This window comes from Lynx canadensis, chromosome B3 (genome assembly GCF_007474595.2).
Source record: "Lynx canadensis isolate LIC74 chromosome B3, mLynCan4.pri.v2, whole genome shotgun sequence".
In the NCBI taxonomy this organism is placed as follows: domain Eukaryota; kingdom Metazoa; phylum Chordata; class Mammalia; order Carnivora; family Felidae; genus Lynx; species Lynx canadensis.
The window spans coordinates 26965810-26984477 of NC_044308.2; the positions used below are offsets into that span (position 1 = coordinate 26965810).

Here is an 18668-nt window from a genome sequence, read left to right on the forward strand (position 1 = left end):
CAAGTCAGGACTCATTGTTTGTTTCAGAGCTCAGTTGCATTGTCCAGGACCAGTTATCTCCACCTGTGTGCTCTGCCACTCATCAACACTGTCTTGGCCCCACACTCAGGCTGGAAATGACTCCAGGTATCTCATTATCACATGACAGGGGACAGTATCCAGAGAAAGAAGTAGGACCAGTCTCTTGCCTAAGGTTTGTTCTCAGGATCAGGGAAATCATTACCAGGATCCCCTCTACACCCACAGAATAACTCCCTTATGTCTCCTTGACTCAAATGTCTTTGACACAGAGCAAGAATCCATCTGGCTGTCTCTGACTCACATTACTGGGGAAGAAATGTAGGGGAGACATGTGAATAAAATGAGGTCAGTCACCACTTTTCCTGGGCATCTCATAGGATAGTTGGGGTTCACATAAGGTTAAGAATGTGAGGATACTATTCAGATGCCAATGGTTGTTGCAGCAATTTAATAAGATGCTAACAGACTTTTGATGGTATTCCATGTATGGCATGGGTTCCATGTGGTAGAGAGAAAGAGGTCCTAGGTGTCACTACTGTGGATTCCAAGTTCTTAGATTTAGTAGTTGTATGACATTGGGCAAGTCTCTAAGCCTCTTTGAGTTCTAAAATTTCACAAAGATGGCATTTGTATGTATATACTCATGTAATGCTTTTACTCTGGAAAATTTGCTTCTATTATTTCTTGGATAAATTCCTTCTTTCATTTCATTCTGTCCTTCCTGAGATTTTTCTAGAAGTTAAATATGGGATTTCCCATAATGAACTTTTATGTGTATTATTTTTCTTCTGTAATTTATTCTTTGACTTTTGCCTCTAGAATCTGGGCTATTTGTTTGATTTTATTTCTGTCAGCCTACCTATGTTTATTTCGCTTAGTAATTATGGATTTAATCAATTTTTCCTCTGGCTTTTCCCTTTTTTTTATTCTTGTGATTGAGGTTTTATTTTGAGGTAATTTTACCTTCATATGAAGTTGTAAGGAATAATATAAAGAGATCCCATGTACCATTTACCAGTTTTCCTCAATGGTAATAGAATTCAAAACCATAGTACTATGTCACAATCAGAATACTGACATTGATACACTCAATATACAGAAAATTTTCATCAACACAATGATCTCTCCTGTTACCCTTTTATAGCCATACCCACTTCCTTCCACCTTGCCCTGTACTTAACTCCTCACCACCACTAATCTATAACTTTAGATTCTTCATTCTATAACTTTATAATTTCAAGAATATCATATAAATGGAAACATGGAGTCTGTAACCTTTGAGATTTACTGTTTTCACTCTACATAATTCCCTGAAGATTCATCAAGGTTGCCATGTATGTCAATATTTCATTTCTTTTTATTGTTGAGTAGCATTCCATGGTAGGGATGTAACACAGTTTATTGAAGTACATCTGGTTTGTTTCTACTTTTTAGGTATCACAAACAAAGCTTCCATAAACTTCCATAAACTTCCAAGCTATAAATGTAGCTTCCTACATTTATATGTAGGTTTTGGGTGAATATAAATTTTCATTTCTCTAGAATAAATGTCCAGGAGTGCAATTGCTGGGTTTTATGATAGTTTCAAGGTTTAGTTTTTTTAAGACATTGCCAAACTATTCTCCAGAGAGATGGTACCATTATATAGCCCCAATGATAATGTATAAGTGTTAAAGTTTCCCCACATACTTGTCAATATTTGGTGTTGTTACTATTTTTTATTTTAGCCATTCTTATAGGTATGTGATGATATCTTATTATAGTTTTAATTTACATTTCTCTAATGGCTGATAACATTACACATCCTTAAAAATGGTAAAAAAAAAGTCAATTGTATGCCGTATACATTTTTCCACATTTTTCAAAAAAGTAATTCCAAACCCTGAGTCAATGAGAGAGGGTCCCTGACAGAGTAAGTGTAGAGTTAACACTCAGTACAACTGGGTATCTGCAATCGAGGAACAAGTATCATTCAATGACTAGAGCTACTAGGGTACAAAGATTCCAAGGCTTAATATATTTATGATTCATTACAGCTGTGTTCCTGCTTTAAGAGGGAGCTCAGTCAACAAATGTTTATTGATATTTTAGGTTAATAGTCATATAAATGGTCCATGTCAAATTCTGTCCTTGATAATCCCATCCACATTCCTTCTACACGTTCTGGGGAATCAGCACTACCTAGAGGCTTCTCACTGCTTGAGACCTAGCTCAAAACTTTCTTCTCTGGAGAACCTTTTCTGACTTTCTCTCTAGTCTCTCTCTCCTCTCTCTCCTCTCTCTCTCTCTCTCTCTCCTCTCTCTCTCTCTCTCTCCTCTCTCTCTCTCTCTCTTCTCTCTCTCTCTCTCTCTCCTCTCTCTCTCTCACTCTCTCTCTCTCTCTGATGCTCCCTCAGCACTCTATGCATGCTGCCATTAGAAGACATATCTGTTTAAGGTGTTACCTTAGCTTAGGTGACCATCTCCCCAGTCAAGAGCACAGTGTCAGGTTATAGCAGAGGCTCAGGAAGGTTTCATGAACAAATTCCCACAGAAAGGACACATTTCCAGGTTACTCTGGTTCTGTTTCTATCACTGATGTTAAATGTAGCTGTGAACACAATTATTGCTTTTCCTGGGATTAATGCTTAAATGGGGGCATTTTAACAGGTGTGTAGTCTCATAAGAACTTGAGATCTCAGCTGCTGAATTAGGTGAATTGGCTGTCTCCAGAAATCATAGCACTTCATTGAATAACATTAATCCCCCTTTGTAAACAAAGAGATAAAATAAATTGAAAGTTATTGATTTAATAGTCACAGATCAATCAAAGAACAAAGCACACTGGATTATCTAAGCATGCTTGGATAAGAGAATAAAAAGTTAAAATGTATCTTGTGTGTTTATATAAGATTCTTCAAAATCCTCTTTTGTTCCCAAAGGTGATTAGGCCTCCTAAATACGAGAAGGACTCTAATACAGCTCCCTCAAAAGATTATCAAAGCCCTTCTGTTTGCTTATCAGAGGTCAGTCTCTACTGACACTTTCTCTAATTCACCTTTCAATTTCTCCAAAGGACAATACCCATTTCCAAAAAAGAAAAATCTTTAATCTTTCTTCTTACTATTAGGTTAGAGTCTCTAGTTCTTTGTTTACCCACTCATCACTTCTTCCCTAACCCCTTACAGAGGGAATCAGACTGCAACTGAAGATGACTTCTGATTCAAAATGTTTCTAAATATAAACCATATCTGTGTGGGTACAGTGTGGATGCAGTATGGGAGCACATTTACTTTGAGATGTCAATAATGATTGTCCTCAGGTTGCCAAGTAGGAATGTCAGGAGATGTTCTGCAGAGAGTAGGAAGTGACAGGCCTTGTAGAGAAACAAAACAGTTCTAGAATTGGCTCAAAGCTGAAGATGGGTTTCCACTCTGTAAATCATCCAGACTCTCCTTAATATACTTTCAATTTGGCATGTACTAACCATCACTTCACACTCACTACAGCATTAGCAACCCCTTCCCTCCATGCATCAGTACCCCCTTACCTCCCAGGCAGGCGCCAAGGGCCAGGGCATACATGAGTGGTGGTGCAGGCAGGCTGACCTCGGGGTCTTGGCTGAGGTTCAGGAGTACAGGAATCTGTAGAGGAAAAGAACACTAAAATCATATCCATGGAAGCTCAGAAAAGCTTCCCATAGTGTGATTGACTTGCAAGATCCAAAGCATTTTTTTTTCACAAACTATAAGAAGCATCGGATGTTCAAAAGGAAACCAAAGTAAACTTCAGAATCCACAAAACCTTGAGTTTGAGCCCACTGGTATGTTTTTGTTTACACCTATATGACCAGCTAACTGGTCTTCTTTTTCCTCAGCTACCCTGACTACTGTTGTGGATCTTAAATGGGGTACCATCCTATAGAACCTCCTACAGTGGCTGGGACCATAACTATAACCATCTAACTAGCATTTCTTAGCCCTGCAGTGGACCAAGTCCTATACTAACCCCATGCACATATAATTTTATTTAATCCTCAAACATCCTTCTGGTGTATTTGTTATTCCTTCAATTGATAGATGAGGAAATCAAGGCATGGAGAGACCCATATCTTATAAGTGGCCAAACTGGAACCTGAACACAGTTCTCTCATTCCAAACTGGTAAAGTTGTGCTAAACCACTTCACACCAGTGCCCTCTGGGCAGTATTCCCAATCCTGTTTATGTTAATTATATAACAGTTATCATAATCAACAATCAGAAAGTAGAATTCTCTAGTCAATCATGCACATTTTGACAAAGATAAATTTCACATTATTGTAATCAAAGAAACATGTAGTAGTTGTAAAGTTTCTGTAACGAATTTGTGTCCCAACAGCATGCCCCCTTGTGGCTCTTGTTGCTAATGTAGGAGAAGGAACTGGGAGTAGGGGGTGAAGTGGAATGTAGCCATGAGGTCTGCTTCCAGTTCACTTAGGGGGAATGTCTATGATGTCACTGCTAGGCATCTAAAGGCAGCCCACGAGATGTTATGGAGGGACCCTTGGACCTGTTGCCTCAGAGCAGTTGCCTTGTGTAAATGTCTTTAAAGAGCTGGAGGAGGAGGGTTCCATCGGTAAACCATTCAAAAAGCATTTCCCAAAGTCACAAGCAGAAAGTTGAAACCAATGTGGAGACATATAAGTGACATGTGATTTCATTGCAGTAGAGAATCAGGGGACGGCAGAACCATGCTCTGGTAGATAACAGGTCACCTGATATCATAAAAAGTAATGCCCCATTGTTTATCTAGGAAGAGTGGATCACTCCCTTGTCTTTATCCCTGCAGTGGGACTTCATGTGTATGCTTCTGCAGTGGCCCCCAGGGGGCAGATGGATCTACTTCCCCACCCCAACTGACACTGGGCTTGGCCCATGGCTTGCTTTACCAAAGATAGGTAAGTGGTCTAGAGAGAAGCATCTCATATTACTGCAAGCCTCTCCAGAGCTTTGGTTTCAGCCATGAGAAGAGCATGCATTAGGAAGTGCTACTGATGTATGGACTCGCCAGAAGGAAGACACATTTAGGGGGCCCCATGAGCCCCAGCAGAGCACTGACCAGAAGGCTGTAGTCAACCTGCAGACGTATTCACCTACTGTATACACTCCTCTCTGCTAGACTACTGCATACACTCCTACTGCACATGTTGCTCTGCCAGCCCTGCATATAGCTCTCCAGATTTGCCTTGTAAGGTCTGAGAAATAGCACTTACTGTTTGTTGGATCACAAAGGGCATTTTGAAAAGCTCACTTTTTCATTTTCAGTAGCCCCAAATATTTACTGGAAGAGAAATGAGTAATATCCTGGGAAATCTATCTGATGCAGAAACAGAAACTCCTGACACAGGGGGCCCCTGAGCAGTCTTCACAGCATGTTTCACTCTTTGATTTTGTTGTCTCATAATGAACCCAAATGTTATAGATGCAGTCTCTAACTTGAAGTTTTGGTTCTTTGGAGGAGCAAGCAAAGGGCAGCTTCTCACAGCACGTGGGCATCTCTCCTGTGGAACTTTCCCTTACTTTCCCAAAGTGACTGATTTTTTTTATGACACATTATCCCCATAGCTTACTCCCATCATCACATATAACACACATCTTCTTCCTCCACCAGGTTGGGACCATATTCTCTTGTCCATATTCATTTCTGCCTTTTTTTTCAGACATTAAAATTTTATTCTTTATTTTTTAAAACTTACATCCAAATTAGTTAGCAAATAGTGAAACAATGATTTCAGGAGTAGATTCCTTAATGCACCTTACCCATTTAGCCCATACTCCCTCCCACAACCCCTCCAGTAACCCTCAGTTTGTTCTCCATATTTAAGCATCTCTTCTGTTTTTTCCCCCTCCCCGTTTTTATATTATTTTTGTTTCCCTTCCCTTATGTCCATATGTTTTGTCTCTTAAAGTCCTCATATGAGTGAAATCATATGATTTTTGTCTTTCTCTGACTGACTTATTTCACTTAGCATAATAATACCCTCCAGTTCCATCCATGTAGTTGCAAATGGCAAGATTTCATTCCTTTTGATTTCTGAGTAATACCCGAATGTGTATATATACCACATCTCCTTTATCCATTCATCCATCGATGGACATTTGGGCTCTTTCCATACTTTGGCTATTGTTGATAGTGCTGCTATAAACATGGGGATGCATGTGTCCCTTCGAAACAGCACTCCTGTATCCCGTGGATAAATGCCTAGTAGTGCAATTGCTGGGTCGTAGTGTAGCTCTATTTTTCATTTTTGAGGAACCTGCATACTGTTTTCCAGAGTGGCTGCACCAGCTTGCATTCCCACCAACAATGCAAAAGAGATCCTCTTTCTCTGAATCCTCGCCAACATCTGTTGTTGCCCGAGTTGTAAATGTTAGCCATTCTGACAGGTGTTAGGTGGTATCTCATTGTGGTTTTGATTTGTATTTCCCTGATGAGGAGTGATGTTGAACATTTTTTCATGTGTTGGTGGGCCATCTGGATGTCTTCTTTGGAGAAGTGTCTATTCATGTATTTTGCCCATTTCTTCACTGGATTATTTGTTTTTTTGGGTGTTGAGTTTCATAAGGTCTTTGTAGATTTTGGATACTAACCCTTTATCTGATATGTCATTTGCAAATATCTTTTCCCATTCCCTTGGTTGCCTTTTAGTTTTGCTGATTATTTACTTCATTGTGCAGAAGCTTTTTATTTTGATGAGGTCCCAGTAGTTCATTTTTGCTTTTGTTTCCCTTGCCTCCGGAGACATGTTGAGTAAGAAGTTGCTGTGGCCAAGATCAAAGAGGTTTTTGCGTGCTTTCTCCTCGAGGATTTTGTTGGCTTCCTGTCTCACATTAGGGTCTTTCATCCACTTTGAGTTTATTTTTGTGTATGGTGTAAGAAAGTGGTCCAGGTTCATTCTTCTGCATGTCGTTGTCCAGTTTTCCCAGCACCACTTGCAGAAGAGACTGTCTTTATTCCATTGGATATTCTTTCCTGCTTTGTCAAAGATTAGTTGCTCATACGTTTGTGGGTCCATTTCTGGGTTTTCTATTTTGTTCCATTGATCTGAGTGTCTGTTCTTGTGCCAGTACCATACTGTCTTGATGATTACAGCTTTGTAGTATATAGCTTGAATTCTGGGATTGTGATGCCTCCTGCTTTGGTTTTCTTTTTCAAGATTGCTTTGGCTATTCAGGGTCTTTTCTGGTTCCTTAGAAATTTTAGGATTATTTGTTCTAGCTCTGTGAAGTATGCTGGTGTTACTTTGATAGGGATCGTGTTAAATATGTAGATTGCTTTGGGTAGTATCAACATTTTAACAATATTTGTTCTTCCTATCCAGGAGCATGGAATCTTTTTCCATTTTTTCGTGTCTTCTTCAATTTATTTCATAAGCTTTCTATAGTTTTCAGTGTATAGATTTTTCACCTCTTTGGTTAGATTTATTCCTAGGTATTTTATGATTTTTGGTGCAATTGTAAATGGGATCGATTCCTTGATTTCTCTTTCTGTCACTTCATCATTGATGTATAGGGATGCAACTGATTTCTGTGCATTGATTTTATATCCTGAAACTTTGCTGAATTCATGAATCAGTTCTAGCAGTTTTTTGGTGGAATCTTTTGGGTTTTCCATATAGAGTATCATGTCATCAGCAAAGAGTGAAAGTTTGACCTCCTTCTGGTTGATTTGGATGCCTTTTATTTCTTTGTGTTGTCTGATTGTAGAGGCTAAGACTTCCAATACTATGTTGAATAATAGTGGCAAGAGTAGACATCACTGTCTTGTTCCTGACCTTAGAGAAACTGACAGTTTTCCCCCATTGAGGATGATATTAGCTTTGGGTTGCTTGTATATGGCTTGTATGATCTTGAGGTATGATCCTTCTATCCCTACTTTCTTGAGGGTTTTTATCAAGAAAAGATGCTGTAGCTTCTCAAATGCTTTTTTCGCATCTATTGAGAGGATCATATGGTTCTTGTCCTTTCTTTTATTGATGTGATGAATCACATTAATTGTTTTGTGGATATTGAACCAACCCTGCATCCCAGGTATAAATCCCACTTGGTCGTGGTGAATAATTTTTTTAATGTATTGTTGGATCCGGTTGGCTAATATCTTGTGCAGGATTTTGGCATCCATGTTCATCAGGGAAATTGGTCTATAGTTCTCCTTTTTAGTGGGGTCTCTGTCTGGTTTTGGAATCAGGATAATGCTGGATTCATAGAAAGAGTTTGGAAGTTTTCCTTCCATTTCTATTTTTTGGAACAGCTTCAAGAGAATAGGTGTTAACTCTTCCTTAAATGTTTGGTAGAATTCCCCTGGAAAGCCATCTGGCCCTGGACTCTTGTTTTTTGGCAGCTTTTTGATTACTAATTCGATTTCCTTACTGGTTATGTCATTTGTGTCTGAAAACATTTAATAATTATTCACAAATGACCTGTGGCTGCAGGACTCTATTAATGCTACGTCCACATAGCAGTTAATATAAGAGACAAAGTTCCCTGCCCTCATCGAGTTTACATGAGAGTAAGCAGAGAGAGAGAAAAATTTTAATAATAAATAAGGATGTCATAGAAGATGGCAGAGTAGGTAGCTCCAGAAATCCATCCTTCCACCTAAATAATTACTGAACAGTTGGCAACTATCTGAAGTAACTGCATACAGTTTCTAGGGCTATCATAACCAAGTAGCTTGAAAGAACAGAAATACGTTGTCTCAAAGTGGTGAAAACTAGAAGTCTGAAATCATGTTAGTAGGCCATGCTTTCCCTGACAACTCTAGGGGACCATCCTTTGCTGCTTCATCTAGTTTCTGGTAATTGCCAACAATTCTTGCTCATAGGTGCCTCACTCCAGTGACATAGCTAACTTTGCTTTGTGTATCTTTACATGTTCTTCCTTCTTTGCATATCTGCTTCTATGTCCACATTCCCACTTTTATTATAACACAAGTCATATTGGATTAGGGCTCATCCTAATGAACTAATTTTAACTTAAGATCTGTATACAGACCCTATGTCCAAATAAATTCACAATTTCAGGAACCTGGGATAAGGACTTTAACCTATCTTTTGGAGAAATGCAATTCAATCATACATACCTTCTTTATTGCACTTCGTTTTATGGTGCTTCATAGGTATTGCAGTTTTTACAAATTTAAGGTCTGTGGCAACCCTGAATGGAGCAAGTCAATTGGCATGCCATTTCTCCAACAGCATTTGTTCACTTTGGGTCTCTGTGTTACATTTTGGTAATTTTTACAATATTTCAAACTTTATTATTATTATTATTATTATTATTATTATTGTTATGGTAATCTTTGATCAGTGATCTTTGATGTTACTATTGTAATTTCTTTGGGATACCACAAATCACGCCTATATAAGATAGTACAATTAATTGATAAATGTTGTGTGTGTTCTGATCGCTCCACTGACCAGCTATTCCCCCATCTCTCTCCCTTTCCTCAGGCCTTCCTATTATTTGAGACATAACAATATTGAAACTAGTTCATATAATAACACCACAGTGGTCTCTAAGTGTTAAAGTGAAAGGAAGAATTTCACATCTCTCACTTTAAACAAAAAGCTAGAAATTATAAGCTTAGTGAGGAAGGTATGGCAAAAGCCAAGATAGGCTAAAATCTAGGCTTCTTGCACTGAACAGCCAAGCTATGAATGAAAAGGAAAAATTTTTGAATAAAATTAAAAGTGCTACTCCAGTGAATACAAAAATGATAAGAAAGTGAAACAGCCTTATTGGTGATATGGAGAAAGTTTGAATCATCTGGATAGATCAAACCAGTAACAACATTCCCTTAAGATAAAGTCTAATCCAAAGCAAGGCCCTGACTCTCTTCAATTCTATGAAGGCTGAAAGAGGTGAAGAAGTTGCAGAAAAAAAGTTTGAAGCTAGCAGAGGTTGGTTCATGTGGCTTAAGGTAAAGAAGCTGTCTTCATAACATGAAAGTACAAGGTGAAACAGTATGTGCTGATGTAGAAGCCACAACAGGTTATCCAGGAGATCTAGCTCAGATAATTAATGAAGGTGACTACTATACTAAATAATACATTTTCAGTGTAGACAAAACAGCCTTCTATTGGAAGAAGATGCCATCTAGCAGTTTCCTAGCTAGAGAGGAGAAGTCAATGCCTAGCTTCGAAGTTTCAAAGAGGCTGACTCTCCTGCTAGGGTCTAATACAACTGGTAACTTAAAGTTGAAGCCAATGTTCATTTACTATTTGAAAAATCCTAGGGCCCTTCAGAATTATGCTAAATCTAATCTGCCTGTGCTTTATAAATGGAATTGCAGTCTTGCTGACAGTGCATTTGTTTTCTTTCTTTTTTTTTTTTTTTTACTTATTTATTTATTTATTTATTTATTTTTGAGACAGAAAGAGACAGAGCATGAACAGGGGAGGGGAAGAGAGAGAGGGAGACGCAGAATCCGAAACAGGCTCCAGGCTCTGAGCTGTCAGCACAGAGCCCAACGCGGGGCTCGAACTCATGGACCATGAGATCATGACCTGAGCCGAAGTCAGACGCTTAACCGACCAAGCCACCCAGGCGCCCCTGCATTTGTTTTCAAAATGGTTTAGTGAATATTTTAAGCCCACTGTTAAGACCTACTGCTTGGGGGAAAAAAAAGATTTTTTTTCAAAATATTATTGCTCATTGATAATGTACCTGGTCACACAAAAGCTCTGATGGAGATTTACAATGAGATTATTGTTTTTATGTCTACTAACTAACATCCATTCTGCAGCCCATGGGTCAAGAAATAATTTTAACTTTCAAGTCTTACTATTTAAGAAAAACGTTTTTCTAAGACTATAACTTCCATAGATAGTGATCACTCTGATGGCTCTGGGCAAAGTCAATTGAAAACATTATGGAAAGGATTCGCCATTCTAGATGCCAATGAGAACATTCATGTTTTGTGGGAAGAGGTCAAAATATTAACATGAACAGGAGTTTGGAAGAAGTTGATTCCAACCCTCATGGATGACTTTGAGAGGTTCAAGACATCAGAGGAGGAAGTAACTGCAGATGTAGTGGAAATATCAAGAGAACTAGAAGTGGAACCTGAAGATGTGACTGAATTGTTGCAATCTCATGATAAAAATTTAACTGATGATGAGTTGCTTCTTATAGATGAGCAAACAAAATGATTTCCCGAGATGGAATCTACTCCTGGTGAAAAGGTTGTGAAGACTGTTGAAATGATAACAAAGGACGTAGAATATTACATAAACTTAGTTGTTAAAACAGCAGTAGGGTTTGAGAGGACTGACTCAAATTTTGAAAGAAGTCCTAGTGTGGGTAAAATGTTATCAAAGAACATCACATGCTACAGAGAAATTATTCATGAAAAGAGTCAATTGATGTGGCAAGCTTCATTGTTTTCTTGTTTTAAGAAATTGCCACAACAACCCCCAATCTTCAGCAACTACCACCCTGAACAGTCAGCAGCCATCAACATGGAGGTAATTTCCTCCACCAGCAAGATTATAACTTGATGAAAGCTCAGATGCTGGTTAGCATTATTATCAGCAACAAAGAATTTTTTAATTAAGATATGTGCATTATTTTCTAGATATAATGTTATTGCACAATTAATAGACTACAGTATAGTGTAAATATAACTTTTATATTCACTGAAAAATCAAAAAAGCATTTGATACACTGTATTGCAATATTTGTTTTATTGTGTGGTCTGGAATCAGACCCACAAATGTCCCTGAAGTATTCTTGTAACTATTTTGGAAATATGGAGTGTGGAAAAACACTTGCAGGAGCCAAGGAAGAGATTAATAAAGAGGTTGATTAATTTTGGCCTTTTTTATACTGGTTACTATTCTCCATTCTCCCATCCCTGTGGCAGATAACAATGGAGGTAGCAATCTACCTTTATAGTGCAAATTCCTGCTAGCAAGGTGGACAAGGTGGATTCTGTCCTCCAAAAAGTTGGGTGTGTGTGTTGATTACTGATCACTGTGTTTGATCACTAAGGGGTTAGCACAGAGGCTGGCCACTGTTTTAATCCCTGAGGGATGAGGCAGTTTCCAGATTTAATGAAACTACTTGTTTCCCCCACACTTTTGGGAGCAACACACTTAAGAAAATGTTTTTCAAAATAGTGGTTTACCATAGAGATAATAGAAGAGAAACATCAATGGCCACACACAATAAGAAATGCACACTGTGCAAAAAAATATTGGAAAAGTCAGAAATTAATGGTTCTAGTTTCTCAATAAGTGACATTTAATAATCCCTGAGGAGTGGGGGAATTAAATCTCCTGGGCTATTACAACATAATACTCAAAACTCCCAGTTCTTAACAAAAAAACTTATAAAACATACAAATAAATAGGAAAATATGGCCCATTCACAGCTGAAGAAATTAAAAATAATGATAGAAACCCAGACATTATAATTATTAGTCAAAGATGTTAAATCACCTGTCTTAAATGTGTTCAATGAACAAAAGGAAATCATAGACAAAGGACAAAAAGAAATCAAGAAAATGTTGCATAAATAAAATAAGAATATCAATAAATAAAAGTTATTAAAAAATGAAATTATAAAAAGGAATGAAGTAGACATTCTGGAGCTGAAAACTACCATAACTGAAATAAAAACTCATAAGAACTCACAGCATATTTGAGCATGCAGAAGAAAGGGTCAGCAAACTTGAAGGTAAGACGTTCAAAATTATCAAGTCTGAGGAGAAGAAGGAAAAGTGAATGAAAAAAAATTAAGAGAGCCTGTGAAACTGTAAGAACCATCAAACATAGAAATATATGTATTATAGGAGCCCCAGAAGAAGATAGAAAAAAAGAGGCAGAGAAAATATTTGAAGAAATACTGTCCAAAAACTTTCCAAATCTGAGGAAATACATGAATATACATGTCCAAGGAACTCCATGAACTACAAGCAGGATAACTCAAGGAGACCTACACTAAGACAGCTTATAGTCAAATGATCAAATCCAAAAGACAAAAAGAAAATACTTAAAGCATCAAGAGAGGAACAATTCTTCTCATAAAAGAGATAATCAAAGTCACATTGCCAAGATGGTGGACTATAAGACCCAGCCTCTGTATCCTTTCAAAGATGAACAATTAGACAGCAATCCACAAACAAAAGCAGCTCTGAGATAAGACTATGGTCCACTTAAGAAATGTTAGTGGAACCTGAGAAAACCTGAGAAAACCACACGAAAGATAAGGAAAAAGTTTAATTTTACCTGTGTCATCCATTGGCCAAGCCAGCATTGCTCAGTTCCAAGAGGTAACTTCTTAGCTAGAATGAGGTCCCCACACCAGGAAAGAAAGTGTATTGAGCAACATACTTACCCAGCCTTTCAGGGCACCACACAAAGTACCCACCTGAATTTCACCCACCCAGAAACCTGGCAAACCTGAGACATACAGAGATGGCTATGAACAAGGAAGAAAAGCAGGACCCACCAGTATCGGCTACACAGAAAGGCAGACTGCAGTTCATAGGGACCTGATCTGCAGAGGACTCTGGTAGCTTTGACCCCTGAAGACACTAATGGCCAGAATGGTTGTCGCAGACCCCTGAAGATTTACCACAGGTATTTGTGTTCCCCACAGGTATTTGTGTTCCCTGACACCAGCCACCTGAATCCCTCCTCACTTCCTCTCTGCTAGCCCCACCCATAGCCCAGGACCTGCATCAGTAGCCAGCCCAGGCTGCTGCAACTGTGCAAGTGCAAGACACAAGCCTAGACCCCTACAGCTGACTCCCACCCCTGTGCATATGCTCAGGGCTAGCCCCTCCAGCTGTCTACTCACGTATTGCTGGCCTGATATGTGTCACTGACTTCTACTGCCACATGCACACACATGGCAAGATCCTGTAGTCACAGGAGTGCATACCAGTAGCCAAGGCCCCCATACTAACTTGTGGGCCTACATTTGGCCTTATCTCCTGTCAGTGGTCTGCACCACTGGGCTCACCTGCACGTAGCCCTTCCAGTTGTACACCTGCATGCCCCTAGCCTATCTCCTAAAACTAGCCTTCCATCATGCACCTGTGGCAAGAACAAGTAGCTATGGTAGTACACACAGACAACCAGAGCCTCTGCAGCTGCAGTGTAACCTCGGTTGGCCCTACCCCTTGATGCTTCTCCTGGCCCCCACAACTATGTGTATATTTGCAAATGGCCCTTGCCACCACAAGGCACTTGCAGCTTCCCCCTGCAATGAATTATGTGCTCATCATCAGCTCTGACCACCACTTCTGCTAACTCTGGCCCCTAACCACAGAACCTGGAAGCACTCCTGGGGATCACAACAGCCTTTGTAGCCTCTGTGGACCACCCATGACAGTCACCAAGGACCACACAGTGTCAATGCTGTGGACTTCAGCAGGCTGAGCTAACATTACCATATACTCCAGAACAGAGCTGTCACATTTTCCCAACACTCCATACCCTCAACCACTATACCTAGGTCACAACACACTCCAGCATGCCCTCACCTAAAGGTAAAGGTCTTTCCTTACATAAGTCAGTCCATTAAATCTGGAAGAGGTGACTATTTATTCAAGACTAGAGGGATCATGAAGAATCAGGAAAACATGACTCTACCAAAGAAACAAAAAACTCTTCTCTAGACACAGTATTATTAAAGTACCTAAAATTATTTTCTCTTGAAAATGAGCAAGAGAAAATAATTCCTCTCATACAAAGGAACACCCATAAGGCGATGAGTGGATTTCTCAGCAGAAACCTTGTAGTCCACAAGAGAATATTCAAAGTGTTGAAGGAAGAAGACTGCCAACCAAGAATATTTTACCCAGCAAAGCAGTCCTTCAGAAATTAAGGAAAAATAAAGACTTCCCTAGACAAACAGATGCTAAGGACATTCATCACCATTAGACTTGCCTTGTGAGAAATGCTAAACAAAGTTCTTCAAGCTAAAATGAAAACATACATACTTATTAATAACACAAATACAAATTAAAGTATAAAACTGACTGGTAAATGTAAGTATACAGTCAAATTCAGAATACTCTAATACTATAATGGTGGAATGTGAAACACTTAACTCTAGTATAAAGGTTAAAAGATAAAGTACTAAAAATAAATATACCTACAACAATCTGTTAATGGATACACAAGATTAAAAGATGTATACTGTGACATCAAAAACATAAAATAGGGTCTACCTGGGTGGCTCAGTCATTAAGCATCTGACTTTGGCTCTGGTCATGATCTCACTGTTCATGAGCTTGAGTCCCACATCAGGTGAGCATGAGCCCTGCCTTGGGTTAGCTCAAGACCCGCTTTAGGTGAAAACAAACCCCGCTTCTAGTAAAACATGAGCCCTGCCTAGGATGAGCCCCACTTCTCTCCCTCTCTCTCTCTCTCTCTCTCTCTCTCTCTCTCTGCCCCTCACTCACTTGTGCCCTTTCAAAAGAAAGAAAGAAAGAAAGAAAGAAAGAAAGAAAGAAAGAAAGAGCAAAAGCATAGACTTTTTATATGCAATTGAAGATAAGTTGTTATGGCTTAAAATAGATTATTGTGACTATAAGATGTTTATGAAAGCCTTAGGGTAACCACAATACAAAAACCATATAGCAGATATCATAGTAGATATACATATGATAAAGAGAAGAGAATGAAGGCGGAACACTATAGAAAACCATCAATTTACAAAGTCAGACAACAAGGGAGAGAAAAAGGAACTACAAAATAATGAGAAAACAATTAACAAGATGACAAAAGTAAGTCATTCAATTTCAATAATTACTTTATTTTTTAAATTTTATTTATTTATTTTTGAGGGAGAGGCAGAGAGAGGAGAGAGAGAATCTTAAGCAGGCTCTGTACCTTCAGCATGGAGGCTGACATGGGACTCAAAGTCACAAACCATGAAATCATGACCTAAGCCAAAGTCAACAATCAGATGCTCAACCAACTGAGCTACCTAGGCACCCCTATCAATAATTACTTTAAATGTAAATGGACTAAATTCCCCAATCAAAAGACCCACAGTGGCTAAATGGATTTAAAAAAAAAAGACCAACTATATGCTGCCACAAGAGACTCACTTCAACATCAAGGACATACATCAAAACAAAGTGATGGGAAAATATACTCCATACAAATGCAAACCAAAGAGAGCAGGGGTAGTTATAGTTGTATCAGACAAAATATACCTTAAATCAAAACTGTAAAGATACACGAAGGTCATTATATAATGCTAAAGGAGTTGATTCAACAAGAGATTATAACAATTGTAAATATATGTGCACCCTACATCAGAGTACATAAATATATTAAGCAAGTATTAACAGGTGTGAAGGTAGAATTAGATAACAATATAGTATTAATAGTGGACTTCACAACCCCACTTTCAAAAATGGAAAGATCATTCAGACAGAGCATCAAAAAGGAAATATTGGATCTGAACTATAATTTAGAACAAATGTGCCTAACAGACATATACAGGACATTCCATTCAATAGCAAAATGCACATTTTTCTCAAACACTAATCGAATGTTCTCTAGGCAGGTCATACATTAAGTCACAAAACAAGTCTTAACAAATTAAGAAGATTGATATCATATCAAGCATCTTTTCCAGTCACAGTAGTATAAAACTAAAAACAATAACAAAAGAAAAGCTGAAAAATTCATAAATATGTGGAATGAAACTACATGCCCCTGAAGAACCAATAAGTCAAAGAAGAAATCAAAAGGGAAATAAGCATCTTGACACAAATGAAAACATAGCATACTAAAACCTATGAGATAGAGAAAGCAGTTCCAAGAGGGAAATTTACAGCAATAAATGCCCACATTAGGAAAAAATAAGTTTAAATAAGTAATCTAACATTACACATCAAGGAACTAAAAGAACAAACTAAGCCCAAAGTTAGCAGAAGGGAGGGAATAACAAAAGATTAGAGCAGAAATAAATGAAATAGACTAGAAAAGCAATAGAATACATCAATGAAACTAAGAGCTAGTTTTTTGAAAAGATAAATAAAATTAACAAATCTTTAGCTAGACTAAGAGAAAAAGAAGACTCAGGAACAAAAAAGGAAACATTACAACTGATACCACAGAAGTACATAGGATCATAAGAGACTACTACAAACAGTTATATTACAACACATTAGGCAACTGAGAAGATATGGACAAATTCCTAGAAACATGCAAGCTACCAAGACTGAATCACAAAGAAATAGAAAACTTGAATAGAACCATAACTAGTATGGAAATAGAATCAGTAATGAAAAATCTTCCAAAAAATAAAAGCCCAATACCAGATAGCTTCACCGGTGAATTCTACCAAAAATGTCAAGAATGATTAATGTCAATCCTTCTCAAAGCCTTCCAAAATATTAAAGAGGAGGGAGCACTTCCAAACTGGTGAGTTTTACAAAACATGTGAAACATTTAATAAATGCTTTATGATTTAAATTAAAAACTTTTAAAGAAATATTAACACCAGTCCTTCTCAAACTATCCCCAAACCTGAAGAGAATGCAATACTTACTTATTCTATGAAGTCAGCATTACTAAAACCAGGTAAAAACACTACAAGAAAACTATAGACCGAAATCCCTTATGAAATCCGGCACCAAATGTGTCAATTTAAGGAAGCCATTGCCTCTCCAAAGAGGAAACAAATAGAAAGACGCTAGAGCTCAGGCAAAAGAGGACACAGCCAGAGAAGGAGCAGAAACACAGACAGTACCACTCAGAAGACAAAAAATAAAATTAGAAAGCATCAAATGATGAAAAATGTTTTCCATGAGAAAAAGAGGAAATTAAGGTTATATAAAAGTGCTGTTTTTAAATAAGAATTATAGACTAACTTAGCACTTTAAACTATATGAACATGTACATTTATTTAAAATTAAACACTAAACAACTAACCAGTTCAAAACAAGTAACATAACACAATGTTAGGTATTAAGTGCTATGGGAAAAAAAAATAAGTAAAAAGGAGATGGCTGGCAATCAATTTATTACGGAGAAGGTAATATTTTAAGAATATAGGTGAGGAAGCAAGACCAAGCTCCTAATGATCTGTGTGAAGAGTCTCTGGCAGAAGGAATAGAAAGTAGAAAGACTCAGAAGCAGAAGCTTGCTTGATGTGTCCAAGGAAAGCTAAGGAGGCCAGTGTGATTGGAGCTAAGTGGGCAAAGAAAGAGTGATAGAAAGTGAAATTATAAGTGATGGTGTCCACAAATCAGCCTTAAGTAAGTACAAAAAGATCGAGATCATACCGTGCATATTTTCAGACCACAATGCTATGAAACTCGAAATCAACCACAAGAAAAAATTTGGAAAGGTAACAAATATATGGAGACTGAAGAACATCCTACTAAGAATGAATGGGCTAACCAAGCAGTTAAAGAAGAAATTAAAAAGTGTATGGAAGTCAATGAAAATGATAGCACCACAACCCAAAACCTCTGGGATGCAGCAAAGGCGGTCATAAGAGGAAAGTGTATAGCAATCCAGGCCTTCCTAAAGAAGGAAGAAAGATCTCAGATACATAACCTAAACTTACGCCTTAAAGAGCTGGGAAAAGAACAGCAATTAAAACCCCAAACCAGCAGAAGACAGGAATTAATAAAGATTAGAGCAGAAATT

At 38.0% G+C, this 18668-nt stretch overlaps 1 protein-coding gene across 1 annotated transcript in view; it reads right to left on the reverse strand.

The window, feature by feature from the left end:
- OCA2 (OCA2 melanosomal transmembrane protein) overlaps positions 1–18668 on the reverse strand; it is a 408608-nt gene that overhangs the window by 108068 nt on the left and 281872 nt on the right. The window contains exon 21 of the mRNA XM_030317586.1: positions 3551–3644. Within this exon, the coding sequence (XP_030173446.1) occupies positions 3551–3644 (94 nt within the window). The remainder of the gene's footprint in view (positions 1–3550; positions 3645–18668) is intronic.